Source organism: Polypterus senegalus, chromosome 13, assembly GCF_016835505.1.
Source record: "Polypterus senegalus isolate Bchr_013 chromosome 13, ASM1683550v1, whole genome shotgun sequence".
Classification (NCBI taxonomy): domain Eukaryota; kingdom Metazoa; phylum Chordata; class Cladistia; order Polypteriformes; family Polypteridae; genus Polypterus; species Polypterus senegalus.
In genome coordinates this window covers 50,481,237-50,498,622 of record NC_053166.1, presented here as the reverse complement: position 1 = coordinate 50,498,622, position 17,386 = coordinate 50,481,237, and the positions used below count along the sequence as shown (strand labels likewise).

General features: G+C 39.7%; 1 protein-coding gene across 3 annotated transcripts in view; it reads right to left on the bottom strand.

Moving 5' to 3' along the window:
- atp10b (ATPase phospholipid transporting 10B) overlaps positions 1–17,386 on the bottom strand; it is a 356,966-nt gene that overhangs the window by 74,786 nt on the left and 264,794 nt on the right. For all 3 annotated transcript variants that reach the window (XM_039775061.1, XM_039775060.1, XM_039775062.1), the window contains 4 exons: positions 11,795–11,926; positions 5,404–5,531; positions 4,904–5,156; positions 14–228 (listed from right to left, as the gene is read on the bottom strand). In XM_039775061.1, coding sequence (XP_039630995.1) covers positions 14–228; positions 4,904–5,156; positions 5,404–5,531; positions 11,795–11,926 — 728 coding nt within the window. The remainder of the gene's footprint in view (positions 1–13; positions 229–4,903; positions 5,157–5,403; positions 5,532–11,794; positions 11,927–17,386) is intronic.

Here is a 17,386-nt window from a genome sequence, read left to right as displayed (position 1 = left end):
GCAAAGAACTCACTAATGGACTGCTGAAGGCCACTTCACTGTCCACCAGTCCAATGGACTTCTTCCTTCGTTGTCCAGTATAGTATGCCCGGGCACTGTGACATCTCCTTAGGTTCTTCTGATTTTGCTTGCCGTGATTTTGTTTTAGTCGACCCCTGAGCTCCCTGCGTGGGGCTGCTCTGTCCTCTTCATCAGAGTCTGCTTCTCCATGGGCAGCTAAGCGCAAAGCTGTTTAAACACCAAGAGGAAAACTGTTGGTCATGTTATTTAAAAGAGGCCAAGATAAAATTCACTGAATAGCTTTACGATATCATGTGGCTGATAAATTATTAAAAAATAGAAATTAATGAAAGCAGTTAGATCCTGTGGATCAATAATCTCCGTTTTAACTTTTTGGGGGTAAACTTTCATTTTCATTCACATAGCCTACCTTTGACTTCATCTTTGGGCAATGAACAGAACTAAATTTACATAAAGACTGGTACTCTGGGTGTGTGCATGAGTGTGCCATCCACAATTAGAACTTGACTTCAATCTGTAGCTGATGAGATAGGCTGTGGCTTTCCATGATTATGTACTGAAAATAAGTAGACTCAGAAAACGTATGGCTAGATAGACAGAAGAGTGACATTGGTGCATATTTGTCCTTGCACGCAAGTTTAACAGTTGTCCTTGGGCACATTTTCTTACAACGTTATTACAAATACACTTACGTATATGTCACCTGCTAAATCCTTTCATGTGCATTCATCCACAAGCAATAGTAGACTGACTCAGAATGTTACACAACGAGAATGTCATCACTGCCTAAATTATGGCGATTATAAGGCTGGTTCCAGTTCCATTCTGATATCACAACATGGCCTAGTAAAAGTCCATTCTTCCACTTTCCTAACATGCTCAGTCAGTTACTGTGTTATAGAAAGTTGCAGCGGATCCCAGTAGCATCAGACAGCCTTCAATGGGAGGCCAGTGTGCTGCAGGATACTCTTAGGCATATGACGACAATTTAGAGTCATCAGTTAAACTTACCTTGCATATCATTTGGGATGTGAAGGGGGAATAGATTAGAAAATACAAGAAGAAATGGGCAAAGCACGCATACTTCACATTGATATTGACAGGACCAGTGTTTGTTTCAAAATGGATTCTTGACCTGTGATACAGGAGTGCAAATCCGTGAGCTCATTTAGCAGAAGTCTTTTAGGATAAAACACTGTAAACATGTTACAAAAGTTGTTAAAGAGGCCAAATATTAAGAATGTAGTAATCCGTTTTGAAGTTTTGATTAAATAAATGGTAAGAGAGAAAGAGAGAGAGGTGAGGAGCACGCACTGAAACAGCACATTGCTGTACCCACCACATGATGAACCAACTCAGGATCCCAGATTAGGACCCAAGTGCAGCCATGCAACGGGTTGACACCTCAGCACCAAACTAGTTCAGATGGAGTGGAACAGTGGGAGGTTTTGTATGGTGGCTGGAGTGCCAATTCTGCCACCAGTCCCCAAGTTTTCCTTGCAGGTTGGAGAGCCTACTTGCAGGGCTGGATGCAGTTTAACATCATACCCAGGACATAATAACTGGTAAGTGCAAAGATAAATGAGTAATCTGCACATATACTGTGAAACAAAATGTTTGTAAAAGGAAATTACTGCTCGTGTCTGAAGGTATGCGCACCTATAAACTGTGTATTTATTTAGCTGCCACCTTATAATAACTTACAAATAAACTTCAAGTAACTTTCAAATGCAGTGCATGGTAGAATTATTTCTTTATTATGACAACAGGAGCACTGACAGTTTTAAAGAATTACAAAGGGTCACAAAAATAAGGAATTTGCATGGAGAGAAACCTATTATCACATATTTTATAGTCCATATCTATGGCTGCTATGTTACACTGGCCAATGCCAACATGTACATAATTAAGGTGTCAGTGCATGTGGCAATACATTGGGGTGTGTAGAGGATATCTGAGATCATGTGCGGAAGTTTTTTTAATGTGTATCTGAAGAGTGTATGTTTGTGTGAGTGTGTTTGTTTGAAACTGCACCTGAATAAGGGGTGTGCACATGCATATGTCTGTATGTAATGTATGGACCAGCACTTGATATCCTCACTACTGTCTCATGTTTCCCTTTGTTCCTGCTAGCAAAGGCTTCACCTTGAAAGCTGTAAATAAAGAGACAGGATGAAGAAGAGGAGAAGTTGAATATGACTGCACTCTACTGACCTTCAACTCTAATATATCCCTTTGAACTGTAAGAGGTGAAGATATATTGTAGAAAAGTTAAAGCTGCTAATGTGCATCAGATTTGTTGCTTTGACAGTAAAAATGAGCCGTTCTTTATTCAAAAGCTTTCTTGGATTAAAAAAAAAAAACTTCAATCACTTTTAAAGTAGTAGGTATGTGTGGATTCCAAAGCCGTGTCAGAAATAAGATTGCTAGAAGGAAGCTGACAAGCATGGTCTGCTGTCATATACAAGTGCAAAGGAAAAACAAATTATAATCTGGAGGAAATGGTTTGCTAGCTGGTTTGCTAGTGGTGTAGGCCTTTCCTTACCCAGTGCTTCACACTTTTGATAACGCTGCAGTCACACCATCAGCACATTCTCATTCTAGCCAAACCACTAATGTAAAGATATCACATATTTCTGTAATCTGATTTTTCATCTGTTTGATGTATTTAGTTCTTCTGAATTGGATTTCAAGGGGTGATGTTGAGTGGTTGGTTTGCAATGATTCATACCGTATGTGTAACTACATTTTTCTTTACATATTCTTTACATATTATTATCCATTCTGGTATTTTAACACTGGTTGCACAGATTGTACATCTCTGCAGATGTAGAAAGCTGAGCTGCAAAACTCATTAGCACATGGTAGTTAATGCATTACATATTTGAAGTACTAATCAAAAAGTCAAAATCAAAACCAAAATGTTTCCGAAGTGTCAATGCCACCTATGGTATAATTCACAAAAGCAGAATTTTAAAATGTTTTATCTGAACTGGAAATATTGAGATGGTTGCTCTTATATACCTGACTTTTTTGGTGTGTGCATGCACTGCTACAGTAAGTTATTCTACCACTGATAGTGTAAGCATAAGCTTTGCAACACCAAGACATATTTAGACTGAATGGATGAATAGTAATTTTCTCAAACTAAATAAAGAGAAAACTGAAATTTTAGTAATTGACAATAATGGATACAATGAAGTTATCAGAAATAAACTTGATGCATTAGGATTAAAAGTCAAGATGGAAGTAAAAAACTTAGGGGTAACTGTTGACTGTAACCTGAATTTTAAATCGCATATTCATCAGACCACTAGGACAGCATTTTTTCACTTAAGAAACATAGCAAAAGTTAGACCTCTTATATCATTGAAAGATGCTGAGAAATTAGTTCACGCTTTTGTTTTCAGTCGACTAGATTACTGTAACACACTCCTCTCAGGACAACCCAAAAAAGACATAAATGGTTTGCAACTAGTGCAGAATGCAGCTGCTAGAATCCTAACTAGGAAAAGAAAATCCGAGCACATTTCTCCAGTTTTGATGTTACTACACTGGTTACCTGTGTCATTCAGGATTGACTTTAAAATACTGCTTATGGTTTATAAAGCCTTAAATAATCTTGCTCTCTTATATATCGGAATGTCTGACACCTTATATTCCAAATCGTAACCTTAGATCCTCAAATGAGTGTCTCCTTAGAATTCCAAGAGCAAAACTTAAAAAAAAGTGGTGAGGCGGCTTTCTGCAGTTATGCACCTAAAATCTGGAATAGCCTGCCAATAGGAATTCGCCAGGCAAATACAGTAGAGCACTTTAAAACACTGCTGAAAACACATTACTTTAACATGGCCTTCTCATAACTTCACTTTAATTTAATCCTGATACTCTGTATGTTCAATTCATTATAATAACTATTCATGGTGGCTTTAAAATCCGTACTAACCCCTACTCTCTCTTCTGTTTCTTTTTCCGGTTTCTTTGTGCTGGCAACCTGCGCCACCACCACCTACTCAAAGCATCATGATGCTCCAACAGTGATGGATTTAAAGCCAGAAGTCTGTATGACCATCATCTTCAAGTCCTTCCATGAGAACCCTAAATACAAAGAGGACTGTTTCATTTATATTAGGTAGAATGCCCAAAGGGGACTGGGCAGTCTCGTAGTCTGGAATGCCTGCAGATTTGATTTTTTCTCCAGCCGTCTGGAGTTTTTTTTTGTTTTGACTGTCCTCCCTGGCCATCGGACCTTACTCTTATTCTATGTGAATTAATGTTGACTTATTTTAATTTCTTACTTTGTCTTTTATTTTTCTATTCTTCATTATGTAAAGCACTTTGAGCTACATTTTTTGTATGAAAATGTGCTATATAAATAAATGCTTTTGTTGTTGTAGACTGTAGCATAGAGCTAATGTGATTGCTGAATAAACATAGTGATCCAGTTCACAGCTAGTAAGGATCGATGTGCAACAATGTGCACAGTGTAAGACCTGCATAAAGTTCTTGAATGAGAAATTGGGTATGTCTTTAGTATGAAACACATAAATAATTTCTAAAAATAAGTTAGGACACCTAAACAGTATGGCTATATCGGCTTTATAGCCAATAATTTAGACACATTTTTCTGGGTTAAAAAATTGAACTAAAGATATACATGCATGCAGATCAGAGGACCATCACCTCATAAGTTTAGGGGTAAAGAAGTTTAAATCAAAACAATTTGGTTAATCTTTTGGCTACTGATCAGAAAACAAAGACAGAATTAAAGATTTAAAAATTGAACAAGTTATTTATTATAGATTTATTAGTTAATAATGATACTTGATTGGCTTCATATTCCTTGTCTATGTGTTGCATTGAGTGAGGACTAGCAGCTTACCGTTCTCCTGATGACAGAATTCGGTTCCCATGATAGTGCAGCGGCGGAATACCATTTTGTTTTCTGTTAGTGTTCCTGTTTTGTCAGAGAAGATGTACTGGATCTGACCCAGATCCTCTGTGATATTCAGAGCGCGACACTGCACTCGACTGTCTGTATGCTCATCATAGAGGCTGAGGTCATTGTTAATAAAGAAGACTTGACCCAACTTCACAAACTCAATGGTCACGTAAAGAGAGATGGGAATCAAGATCTGTGTGAAAGAAGGGGCGGAGAGGCAATCAGTAACAAACAAGCACCCAAAGAGCATTGACCCTATACTACACCAGGCCAGCCTACCCTCCATCATATCAAAACAGTGAGCCCTGAAGTCAATCCTGGCAGAAAGGGATGCTTAACTGAGGAGCTAATTTAGTGCCAAGTTTGAAACAAGGGTCCTATAATAGCTTTAGGTTTCAAGTAGAAAAACTAGTTAAGAATATATGTGCCTGGATACTAACCTGCAATAAAATGATCATAGTAAGGAACATGTAGAAACCAGCCAAAGCAGGAGGTGTGGAATTGCCATTTTCATCTGGAACTTCAAATAAAGGCAACTCAGGGAATTGCGTCTGCCATATCCCATTACCTAGTGAAAAGGGAATAAAATCAGAGTTTTATTAGGTTTGCATGAAGTTCTCAAAAACAACTTGATGATATTTTAGGTCCATCACACTAATCAACCTGAAAACATCTATTCATCAGTTTTTGAATACATTTAATTTCATCCGGAGTGCTGGAGGACCCAGGCCTATCCCAGCAACATTGAGTTCAAGGCAAAAGCCAACCTTGGATAGGATCAAAGTGCATTGCAGGGCACACTCACCCAAACAGCCAGGTAAATTTAGAATTGACAATCAAGCTAACAGATACATGTGTGTATATATACAGTATATATATATATATATACAGTATATATATATATATATATATATATATATATATATATATATATATATATATATATATATATATATATATTGTGGAACTGGCCCTGGACACAGACAGACGGAGATCGTTGTTCACCCAACGCATGTTTATTTACAACTAAATATTTACAATTGTTTTAGAGCATGTCCCAGTGCCTCCAGCACCAATCCCCCAAAGTCCAGGCCTCACAGTCTCTAATGCCTTTCCTGGCCGCCTCCACTCCTCTCGCTGAGCTCCATTCTCTTCCACCTGACTCTTGCTGATGAATGAAGGGAGGCGGCCCCTTAAATACCAGCTCGGATGGGCTCCAGCTGCTTTCCTGGCAATCCCCCGCAGACACACCCCCATGTGGCGGAAGTGCCGGCTGCGCACCCGGAAGCCCACCGGGTGTCCCCAGTCTTCTTCCCCCAGCACTTCCAGGGTTGTTCAAGCACCGGGGCGCTGCCTGGCCCCCAACACAACTAGGGCGGTCGCCCCCTTGTGGTCTGGAGGAGGCACAAGCCCTCCTCCGGTCCTCCTGGGTGTCCCGGCTGGGCTCCACCCCCAGCCGCATGCCACTATATAAAAGGCAAAGCCCTCACTGACTGACTGACTGACTGTCTCACTCACTTACTCACTGACTGACTGACTCAATCATCACTAATTCTCCAACTTCCCGTGTAGGTGGAAGGCTGAAATTTGGCAGGCTCATTCATTACAGCTTACTTACAAAAGTTAGGCAGGTTTCATTTTGAAATTCTACACATAACGGTCATAACTGGAACCTACTTTCGTATACTGTATATGGCCATAGCGGGCAGCTCGGTCGCCGTGTGCGGCGGAGTTGCGTCTTGCGTCTCGCATCATCACGCCTCCCACGTAATTGAGTGCCTGCCCATATAAGGTAAATATTCGCGGGGGAAGGACTGTGCGTAGCATATTCATAAGTGCGGCTGCTGCGGAAATCAGCACGCCTCCCACGTAATTGACTGCCTGCCCATATAAGGCCGTTCTTCGCTGTGGTGTGTTCATTCTTTCCTTGCTTCGCCAAGGAGGCAGCTTTTTCACAGCTTCTCCACTGTTTCAAGAACTACCTTCACAACCAAAACCATATCAGTCTGTTGATTCAGTTGTAGAAGTAGAAGACGCGGTACATTATCCGGTAGAGTTTCTCAACACTCTAAATCCTCCAGGCACTCCTGAGCATAATCTCATTTTAAAGGTTGGGCCACCAATAATGTTACTGAGAAACTTACAGCCACCAAAACTTTGTAACGGCACGAGACTTCAGGTCACGTCTCTACAAAACAACCTAATTGAGGCAACTATTTTTACTGGCAGTGCCTCAGGTGAGACAGTTTTTATTCCTCGCATCCCCGTTATACCATCTAATCTCCCATTTCAATTCAAACGCCTTAAATTTCTAGTAAGGTTCTGCTTCGCAATGACAATTAATAAGTCTCAGGGACAAACACTACAAAAGGTTGGCATTGATTTAAGACAAGATTACTGTTCACATGGCCAACTGTATGTTGCATGCTCAAGAGTAAGCTCAGCGCACAGCTTGGTCATATTTCAACCGGAGGGCCGAACTGACAACGTGGTATACAAAGAGATCCTTAACAAATAATTTTTTGTATATTTTCCCTCAGTTTAAGAATATTTACTTTTTTATTAATAAAAATATTGAGGCAGTATTTCGCCTCGGCTATTTTGCTAGTATATATTTTTATATATACACAGACACACATATATATACGTAGTGACAGATAGGGGGCGCTATCGCTCCCTTGAACCCTTATCCAAAATGCCAGAAACCAGATAAAAGTCCACATAGTTGACTTTTTATTCACAAACTATGTAGAAAGCACCCTCCTCTTCACAATACTCATAAATAACACAATAATCCACAATAAACAATAATCCTCCACTCCCAGAAGCGTTGCCACCCTTCCACCCAGCTCAACTCGCCATCTGGGAGCTCCCACAATCCTTTTATCATCCCTGACCCAGACGTGTTCCAATCCCCAGTCCATGTGATCTCCTATCACTTCCAGGTCAAATCAAAAGTCCTTTTATTCACCCCTGAAGCACGTCATTCCCCTTGTCCATGTACTTCTGGGGCGTAAGGCAAATCGTCTTTCCTCAATGCAGCGTCTCCTAGCGGCCCCCATGGTATCCAGCAAGGCTGTGCATAAAGACGTGGCGTGGGGTTATTGGCCAGGATGAACGGCCAGCCATACATCACTATATATATATATATATATATATATATATATATATATATATTGTCACGCACGAGCGCATGGGGAGCAGTTTAAGGACTTGGACCACATCGCGACAACCCATGCCGAGGGACAGAGGCGGCGCACCAACCTTTCTTTTCTTATCTCATCAGCCAGAACGAGAATGCGCTGCCGTAAGAAAGCTCGGGGTAAACAAAAAGCAGCCATACTTCCGGGTTCCTGTCGTCCCTCCAGTCCCTAGATGATGATGTCGGCATCCCAACATGCATCTGATTTCTCCCAGCATCCCTTATTCAATTTCCTGTCCCTCTGTATAAATGTTCCCCTATTTTTCTGTAAGTTTTGTCCAGTGTGACCATTTACTTTGTATTGTGGAGACAGTACTCTATTTAAGTTCAAGTAAACCAGGGTGGAAACCCTAAAAGTTCACTTTCAATTTATTTATTTCTTTATATATATATATATATATATATATACACACACACACACACACACACATATATATATATATATATATATATATACACACACATACATACATATATATATATATATATATATACATATATACATACACATATATATACATATATATAAATACATATATACACATACATACATACATACATACATACATACATACATACATACATACGTACGTCCTGGTTATGCTGGAGGCCTCAGGTAGAGGGCTTGGAAGCCCAGCCCTGTAGGGGCCCGTGGCCACCGCCAGGCGGCGCCCCAGTGCCTTATTATCCCGGGAGCCCGGCACTTCCGCCACACCAGGAGGACGGCTTCCGGGTGCGCAGCCGGCACTTCCGCCACACGGGGTGTGTCCGGGAGATTGCCGGGAAGCAGCTGGAGCCCATCCGGGTTCCTATAAAAGGGGCCGCCTCCCTCCAGTCATTAGTGGAAGTCGGGTGGAAGAGGACTGAGCTGGAGTGAGGACAGGAGGCGGCCAGGAGGAAAAGAGGCACAGGACTGTGTGGCCTGGACATTGGGGGAATCGGTGCAAGAGGCACTGGGGTTTGTGTGCACGTGACTTGTTTGTAAATATTGTAAATAAACGGTGTGTTGGGTGAAACTATGTTGTCCGCCTGTGTGTGTCTGGGTCCAAGTTCACATATATATATATATATATATATTGTGAACTTGGACCCATATATATTGTTGACAAATGTTCCCTGGGCATTGCCCCACCAGGATGCTGGGAAGGACCGGAAGAGGGGCAGTATTTTCCCCCGGAACATGAGAGGGCAACCTACCTGAGTTACATGAAGCTGGACAGTTTGACATTCGTGGCAGAGTGACAGGCGCTGAGTAGGCTCCTGTCAATCATAGAGAATCCACTGCATCCACTGAACAGGATCATCTCCAGACGAGGAACAGCTTAAGCGACAGACTGCTGTTACTGTCCTGCTCCACTGACAGACTGAGGAGATCGTTCCTCCCCCACACTATGCGACTCTTCAATTTCACCCGGGTGGGTAAACGTTGACATTATATAAAGTTATTGTCTGTTTTACCTGCATTTTTATCACTCTTTAATTTAATATTGTTTTTTTATCAGTATGCTGCTGCTGGAGTATGTGAATTTCCCCTTGGGGATTAATAAGGTATCGGTCTATCTTTTTATCTACAAATGAGCATTAACTTACATTTACAGTAAGTGCTGGTTTGATGTACTTAATGTGCCTGCTAAAGCACGCTTGTTATCAGCAATGTCAGTAATGGAAGATTAAGTGAGCTGCATTGAATAAAAAAATGGATTGCACCAAGCAGGTACCCTTTTGGGTTTAGAGTCTAGCCCAGTGATGGCGACCCTATGACACGAGTGTCAAAGGTGACATGTCATGTTGTTTTGGGTGACATGCCAACGTTCACCAACATCCGAGTTACCAAAGAAACTGAATGAACAAAAATATAAGAAATGTGAGACCCTGCACTACCCAGAGCTTAAAATGGATTCTCACCATTGGTTTCAGCACTTTACTGTCATCACAGCAGCCGCACAGTTCAGTTGACTTCCAACTGCTGTACCGGAAGCTCATTTTCAAGGAATGAGAGCGATATCTGCAACTGCAGCCTCCAAAATGAGAGCATTATCAGCGTTTGTGTGAAATCAGCTTTTACATTCATTGCTCATATGAAGTGCATTGAATTATTTTGTGCCAGGAGCCAGTTCAACAACACTGCTGCAGCAGTACGGAAGTTATTAACCTCAAAGGCTATTTCGGTATACTGTCTCGATAGAGTTTGCAAAGGGCAGTGCTGACATTGTTTTCTCTTCATAGTTACACTTTTGCAAAGGGCAAGTAGGCAGCATTTCTAAGTTTGTGCTGTTTTACATTTCTCTCAGCTGTCCCTCTTAATCCTTCCTAACACTGGCTTATTTTCCGTGCTATTCACCATAAGCGGCACAAAAACTTTTCGGTATGCGGAGTGTGGACAATAGCGATAGGACAGCACAAAGGCATATCTCGGTCAGCCTTCCATCTTCAGGATCTGGAACATTTCCTTCCATACTTATCAATCTCTTAGCAAAAGAAATCCACAATAATGGGGACAAAGGCCCAAAATAGGGATATAAATATAACATGGCTCTTATAAACTTAGAAAGTTGCTAGAATAATAGACTTTTTCTTTTAATCTTGTAATACATAACACCACAAATGATTGGGCTGTATTTTTTAATAAATTAATTTTTAAAGAATTGTCTCTGTTTTGTTTTTTAGTGACACAATAGCAGAGTCCAAGAGCAAAACTTAAAAGAAGTGGTGAGGCAGCCTTCTGCTGTTATGCACCTAAAATCTGGAATAGCCTGCCAATAGGAATTTGCCAGGCTAATACAGTGGAGCACTTTAAAAAAACGCTGAAAACACATTATTTTAACATGGCCTTCTTATAACTTCACTTTAATTTAATCCTGATACTCTGTATGTTCAATTCATTATAAGAACTATTCAAGGTGGCTTTAAAATCTGTATTAACCCCTACTCTTTCTTCTGTTTCTTTTTCTGGAGCCCAAAAGGTTCGCCATTACTGGTCTAGCCCCTTTCAAACCATTGGGCTTGTAATTTGCCGCAGTGTGATAAATTACAACTAAGCTTTATGCATTCATTTCAAACTTCAAAGTAAGAATTCTGAACTTATTATTTCTTTATAAAATTAATCCTTGTTTTACTAGAGTATGTGCTTAATATATACTGTATACTTTCTTCTGTGTTATTGAGGCTGATCTGTTTTCCAGTTATATCATCCACCCAACGATTACTCATTCCCTCTTTCTGTTGAAAACAAATTAATATACAGTCAACTAATAACCTATCCATCCATTTGCTGGTCCATCCATCTATCCATCCAACTAGCATCTAGCTCAGGTGAACCTCATAGTGGTAATGGTTTAACTCAGCAGCATAAGAAAATGCAATATAGTATTTAGTAGTTTTGTGAAACTGGATAACACTTCCTGTAAATTATTTTTTAAGCTATTTTTATGAATGCTATTCATAGTAATTGCAACAAAGGCTATCTCTATCATCATCATTCTAAAAAAAATCACTACATTTCTCCACTTTAAGCCCCTATTATCAGCCTGGAATAATGATTCATTTCAAAATAAATAAATAAAGTATACAAAGGTTGGGTATTGTAGATGGTTAATCAAGATGATGCCTATTTTCTTTAATTTCCTTACCTATTGCGCCAATAAGACACATCACAACCAGCAGTCCAACACAGAAGAAAATGTCAATGTTCAAGCGTCTCTCCAGCTTGCTGCGTTTGTAACGGGGGCCACTGTTATTCAACATGGCCTTGGTTTCATGACCTAAACATGGAAATTGTTACAATTAGTATCTAATATACAGAAATAAGTATCCAATTTATAGCAATGAGTAGGCACTTTCATAGCTTTAGTCTTGCAACCTATTAAGGAGTAAGTAATATCGCAAGTGAAGCAATATAGAAGATTAATGGTGACTTTTCTAGATCTTAAAGGATTACTCCACCCAAAATATTATATTTATATGATACTTATCCCATGTGGTTTGTAGTGATGCTTTATACTCTCATGTTCTTAAATCCTTACACTGGCTCCCAGTTAAGTTTAGGGCAGATTTCAAAATCCTCCTTTTAACATATAAAGTCTGAAATGGCAAAGGTCCGGTTTACTTGTCTGAACTTATCATGACTTACAAACCAGAGCGTACATTAAGATCTCAAGATGCTGGTCTGCTTATGATTCTTAAGATTAATAAAATAACAGTGGGAGGTTGAGCTTTTAGTTACAGGACCCCTAAACTGTGGAATGGTCTGCCTGCTACTATAAGAGGGGCCCTTCGGTCTCAGCTTTTAAAGACTCACTACTTCGGTTAGCATATCCTGACTAGAGCTGCTGATTAACTGTACAGACTACATCTCTGTTGTTAGTCATTAGCGCTAAAACATAAGTAACATGATAATTATAATTTGTTACTAACCTTCACTTATTCTGTTTCTCTTCTCAGTACTCAAATGTGGCCCTTGTTGACACTGCCCTACTGCCAAGTTATTTTGCCTGCCTAAGGTAAAGTCATCCCTGATGGAGGATTGCAGGAATTGTCAGGTAGAGGGGTCCTTTCATTGGATTGGCTGGCACAGCACTGTCTCAGAAGTGGAATGGCCAAAAGGGGGAGGCAGCTTGATGGCTGAGGTCTCCAGGACTCTGAACAAATCCAAATCCTATGATGTGATATCATCTACTGTTAAATTCTGCTCTGTACTATTATACTGTATTGAGGATTACTTGTGTTCTGTTCTGTGTATTGTATTGTATTGACCCCCTTCTTTTTGACACCCACTGCACGCTCAACCTACCTGGAAAGGGGTCTCTCTTTGAACTGCCTTTCCCAAGGTTTCTTCCATTTTTTTCCCTACTAGGGTTTTTTTTGGGAGTTTTCCCTTGTCTTCTTAGAGAGTCAAGGCTGGGTGGCTGTCAAGAGGAAGGGCCTGTTAAAGCCCATTGCGGCACTTCCTATGTGATTTTGGCCTTTGCAAAAATAAATTGTATTGTATTGGATGTTTTAATCGAGAACGGAGATAACAATGTTTCTGATAGATTGGAAGCCTACAGTACAGTGATCAATAGCAGTCAATGTTAAAAATCTAAATCTCATGTTACTTGTTTTGCATAATCCAAATATCAAGTCATCTAGTTCACAATGTGCAAAACACATGCATTTCATGCTAAAATATTTTTAAATAAATGCCTCAGGGAAAAAGAAAGTAGTCTACAAAGTGTAAGTCTGATCAAATGGGATTACATTTTTTAATTACAGACCTATCTCTCCCACTTATTTATTTGGTCAAGAACAGAATTGTGTTCAATTCATAAGTGTGATTGTGTAAAAATATTTTTGGGTGGAGTGTTCCTTTAATAATATAATATATATATATAATATAATATAATATAATATAATATAATATAATATAATATAAATACAAAAATTAAGTAGAGGCCAACTATGGTAAGTGGAACATCCTAGCTTGTGGATGAGATGGCAGAGGAGTGTTTCCAGTACTGTCCAGGACACCACTACAGTGCAGATGAAACGTTCTCCAATTATTCAACTGCCATGCTAATTATACAGAACAGTGCATGAAGGACCCTTAACAATGATTACCTTGTTCTCTGTGTATCCCAGTAATTAGCATGTTAATGAAAAACCAGCAGATCAAGACATAACCCGGAGAATACTGAAGCAGCCTACTTTTACCTAGTTTCCTTTTATGCTTCAAATGCCTTAGAACAAAAGGTTTTGCAGGTGTGTTATGCAGCTGACAGCTCTAGATGATAGTTTCTGACGTAAAAGTAGGGAGGGTGTCATTTCTGAAAAGAAAACAACTGAAGCCTACAATGTATAGCTTTCTTTGTCATGCAAGGGTGGAAATCTTTTTCAAGTTTTGAATGTAACTTGAAGATTATCACTAATTACTGTATCTCATAAGCTGAGTATAATGAGAGCAACTCACACTATCTTTTAACATAACCAACCATGAAGACCAGATGTGACAACCACTAAACTTCTCTTGGAACATCTGGGAGGAAAAGTAAGTAATTGCCAAAAGGCGATGAACAAGAGATGAAACCAAAACTTGCAATAATTTTAGTAAACCTGGACCAAAGATCATTAACCATTCCATATTCCATTCCGTTGCAGATAAAAAAACCTCAGACAAGACCAGTCAACTACAGAAATGACATTTGTAAAAATGTTTGCTTTTTGGTTTATAAAAATGGTGCAGATTTTTATACTACCATGCATACAACAGAGCTGTAAAGGGAAAAAAAACAATCACTACTACCAGAAAATCTGGAAATAAAGTGTTTTTTTGCTTTTCCTTGATAACCTCTTCGCCAATATTTGGCTGAGGAGTTTAAAATATCCTCCTCACCAATTACAAATCCAAGTGATAGGCTGAAGAGAATACCTCGGGGCGAACTCACCTTCTTTTTTGTTTTCTGCAATAACTATAAACAGTGTTGCTTAGCACTAGGAAGCAGAATCAAGAGAGACCTTTAATACGTGGAATTCTTAAGTTTCCTGCTAATGCTGTTTTAAAGAGTGTGGAACCTGGCCCGGACACAGACAGACGGACATCGTTTTAAGTCACCCAACACAAGTTTATTTACACTATTTACAGTGATGAACCACACAACTCAGTGCCACAGCACCAATCACCCTCAAAAGTCCTGGCCTTCTCACAATGCCTTTATCTGTCTCTGGTCTGCCTCCATTCTTCTCCTCTGAGCTCTGTCCTCTTCCACCCGACTCCAGCCATTGTATGAAGGGAGGCGGCCCCTTTTATATTCACCCGGACGTGCTCCAGGTGTTTCCCGTCAATATTCCACCGACACGCCCCAGTGTGGCGGAAGTGCCGGCTGCATCCCCAGAAAAACTCCGGGTGTCCCTGCTCCTCTTCCCCCCAGCACTTCTGAGTGTGGGAAAAGTGCTGAGGTCCAGGGCTCTCCAGGCATTGGGGCGGTCCCTGGTGGTGACCACGGGCCCCTACAGGGCTGAGCTTCAATGCTCTCTACCCGTGGTCCCCAAAGCAGCCAGGGCGGTCGTCCCCTCGTGGTCTGGAGCAGGCGCAAGCCCTCCTCCGGTCCTCCGGGGCGTCTCTGCTGGGTACCACCCCCAGCCGTGTGCCACAAGAGACATATAGCCAGATGAAGTGATTCACATTGGCGTTTGTGATGCACTACAGGAAGTTTTGCCTGTAAAAATTGAACTGCCAAAAATCAGCTGTTTATTATTTCATGTGCCTAAACAAATCAGAGGCCAGCTTGTGCCTTTAGAGAAATGTCTCCACATACAAATAAGGATGCCAGACATACGGCTTATTATTTTTTGATATGCAAAAATTGCTGAATAATAAACAGAAATGAATGCAAAAGATGCTAAATAAGATGGAGTTAAATTAGAGGCTGAAATTAACCATACATAATGAAAGGTTGTGGAACAGGTGGAGAATATATATGCTCATCTCAATGAGGTTTAAAATGTATGATTTGTTGAAAGTTCAACCAGCAACACTGGAGGCTATAGAGACCTTCTATGAGTAATCTAGAAGAACACAATGGCACAGTGAAAAGGGCTTATTTTGTATTTTAAAAAGCTGTAAAAGAATAGAGAGGCCTACCAACTTTATGTTTTCACAATATATCAGATGTGCATGTTAGATTAATTTATGAGTCAACGTTATCCCAACATCAACAAGAGTGAGTTAGTGGTATGAGTGAGTGAGTGTTTACAGTAAAGGCCTAACATTCTATCCAGTGTTGCTTCCTGCCTTGCCATTAGTGATGTCAGGATAGGATCCAATTCCCTATGTTCCTGAACTAGATAAAAAAGTAAGCAAAGATATTTATAAACAACTGCAGTCATTAAGCACACAAGTTATACGCATTGTTTTTCATGGTGTATTAATGTGGTATTAGCTGTGGGCTTTACTGCAGTCAGAACAAAATTGATATTATCCAATGGTATACGTCTAGTCATTACAGTATATAAGTTCTGTATGTCATGAATTGCTATTTCATTACTGGCAGAATGTTTTTTTGTAATTCTAATTCGTTTTGTCATAGATTTTAGATTATCTTTACTTTTAGCTGTCCTTTTGTGCTATCATTTTTCTGCCATTTTAAAAAGTATTCTTTAAATAGCGGCCATTGTCTATAGTTATCACATCACTGCGAAGTATGTGATTGATACTGTTGGTTGTGATACAATTGCTTCAGTTCTTCTGTCTTTTGGACAAACAAAACTAAAGCATCGTTGTGGTTAGGGAAAAGTTTCCATAATTAAGATCACTTGTTATGTTATACTTTGACTTTGATTTTTGAATTCAGTTTTGGTTTTTGGCGAACAATCTTGTTCTCTGCTTTATGACCTCTGCCCATTTTTAATGATAATTCTTTTGAGGATCCTTCTTAATTCTTTCATCCCCTAGTCTTTGCTACTTCATTTTCATTTTCTAGCCTGACATTATATTACAAGTGTGGAGGACTCCAACATAGCGAACACCACACTTCTGTTAGCACGCCCACCCTCCAGGATATAAACTAGGATCCCAGCAGCTGCGTTGCTCTCTTTGTGATACTACGAAAATCTGTCCTTTGTGGAAGCTTAAAAAAGGGAGAGCTTTTTTGTTCTGATTGACTCCCTTGTCTGTGAAAGGTGGTGTCAGTTCCAGACTCACACAGGCTCTTGTGCCCCAATTTAGAATAAGAGGATTGCTGCTTAGTGAAACCTTCCCCTGCTTACACTTTAGGCCATCAGCAAACCGTACATACAGTACGGCTGTCACTGAGCACGCTTGTCTTAATAAGTGTTCACGCCAAGATTATTTTTGTATCTAGTTTTAAAACTATTCAATCTGTAGACTAATTCTCCTAGTTTTACTGAAAAACAAATTCTACATTGAAACTCTATTCTTAGTGATGCGTTATTTGCATGATACAGCATTTTTGCCTTTTTGTCTTATGATTTTTTTTCTAATGTAAAACTTTGTCACATTGGATTTCAGTGTTTTGAAATAAAAATATCACATAGAAAAAAAATATCAGTGCAGGATAAGTTGTTCAGTGTATAGAGAATATGTTAAGGGTCTAAATATGTTTGCAAACCACTTTGATAGCCACATTTTTTGACTTTTTTGGTTACATTTATTTTGAAGCACCATGCAACTCTTGGGCACAAATTGCAAAACATTTTTAAAAACACTTTAACAAATTTGATGATGTTAC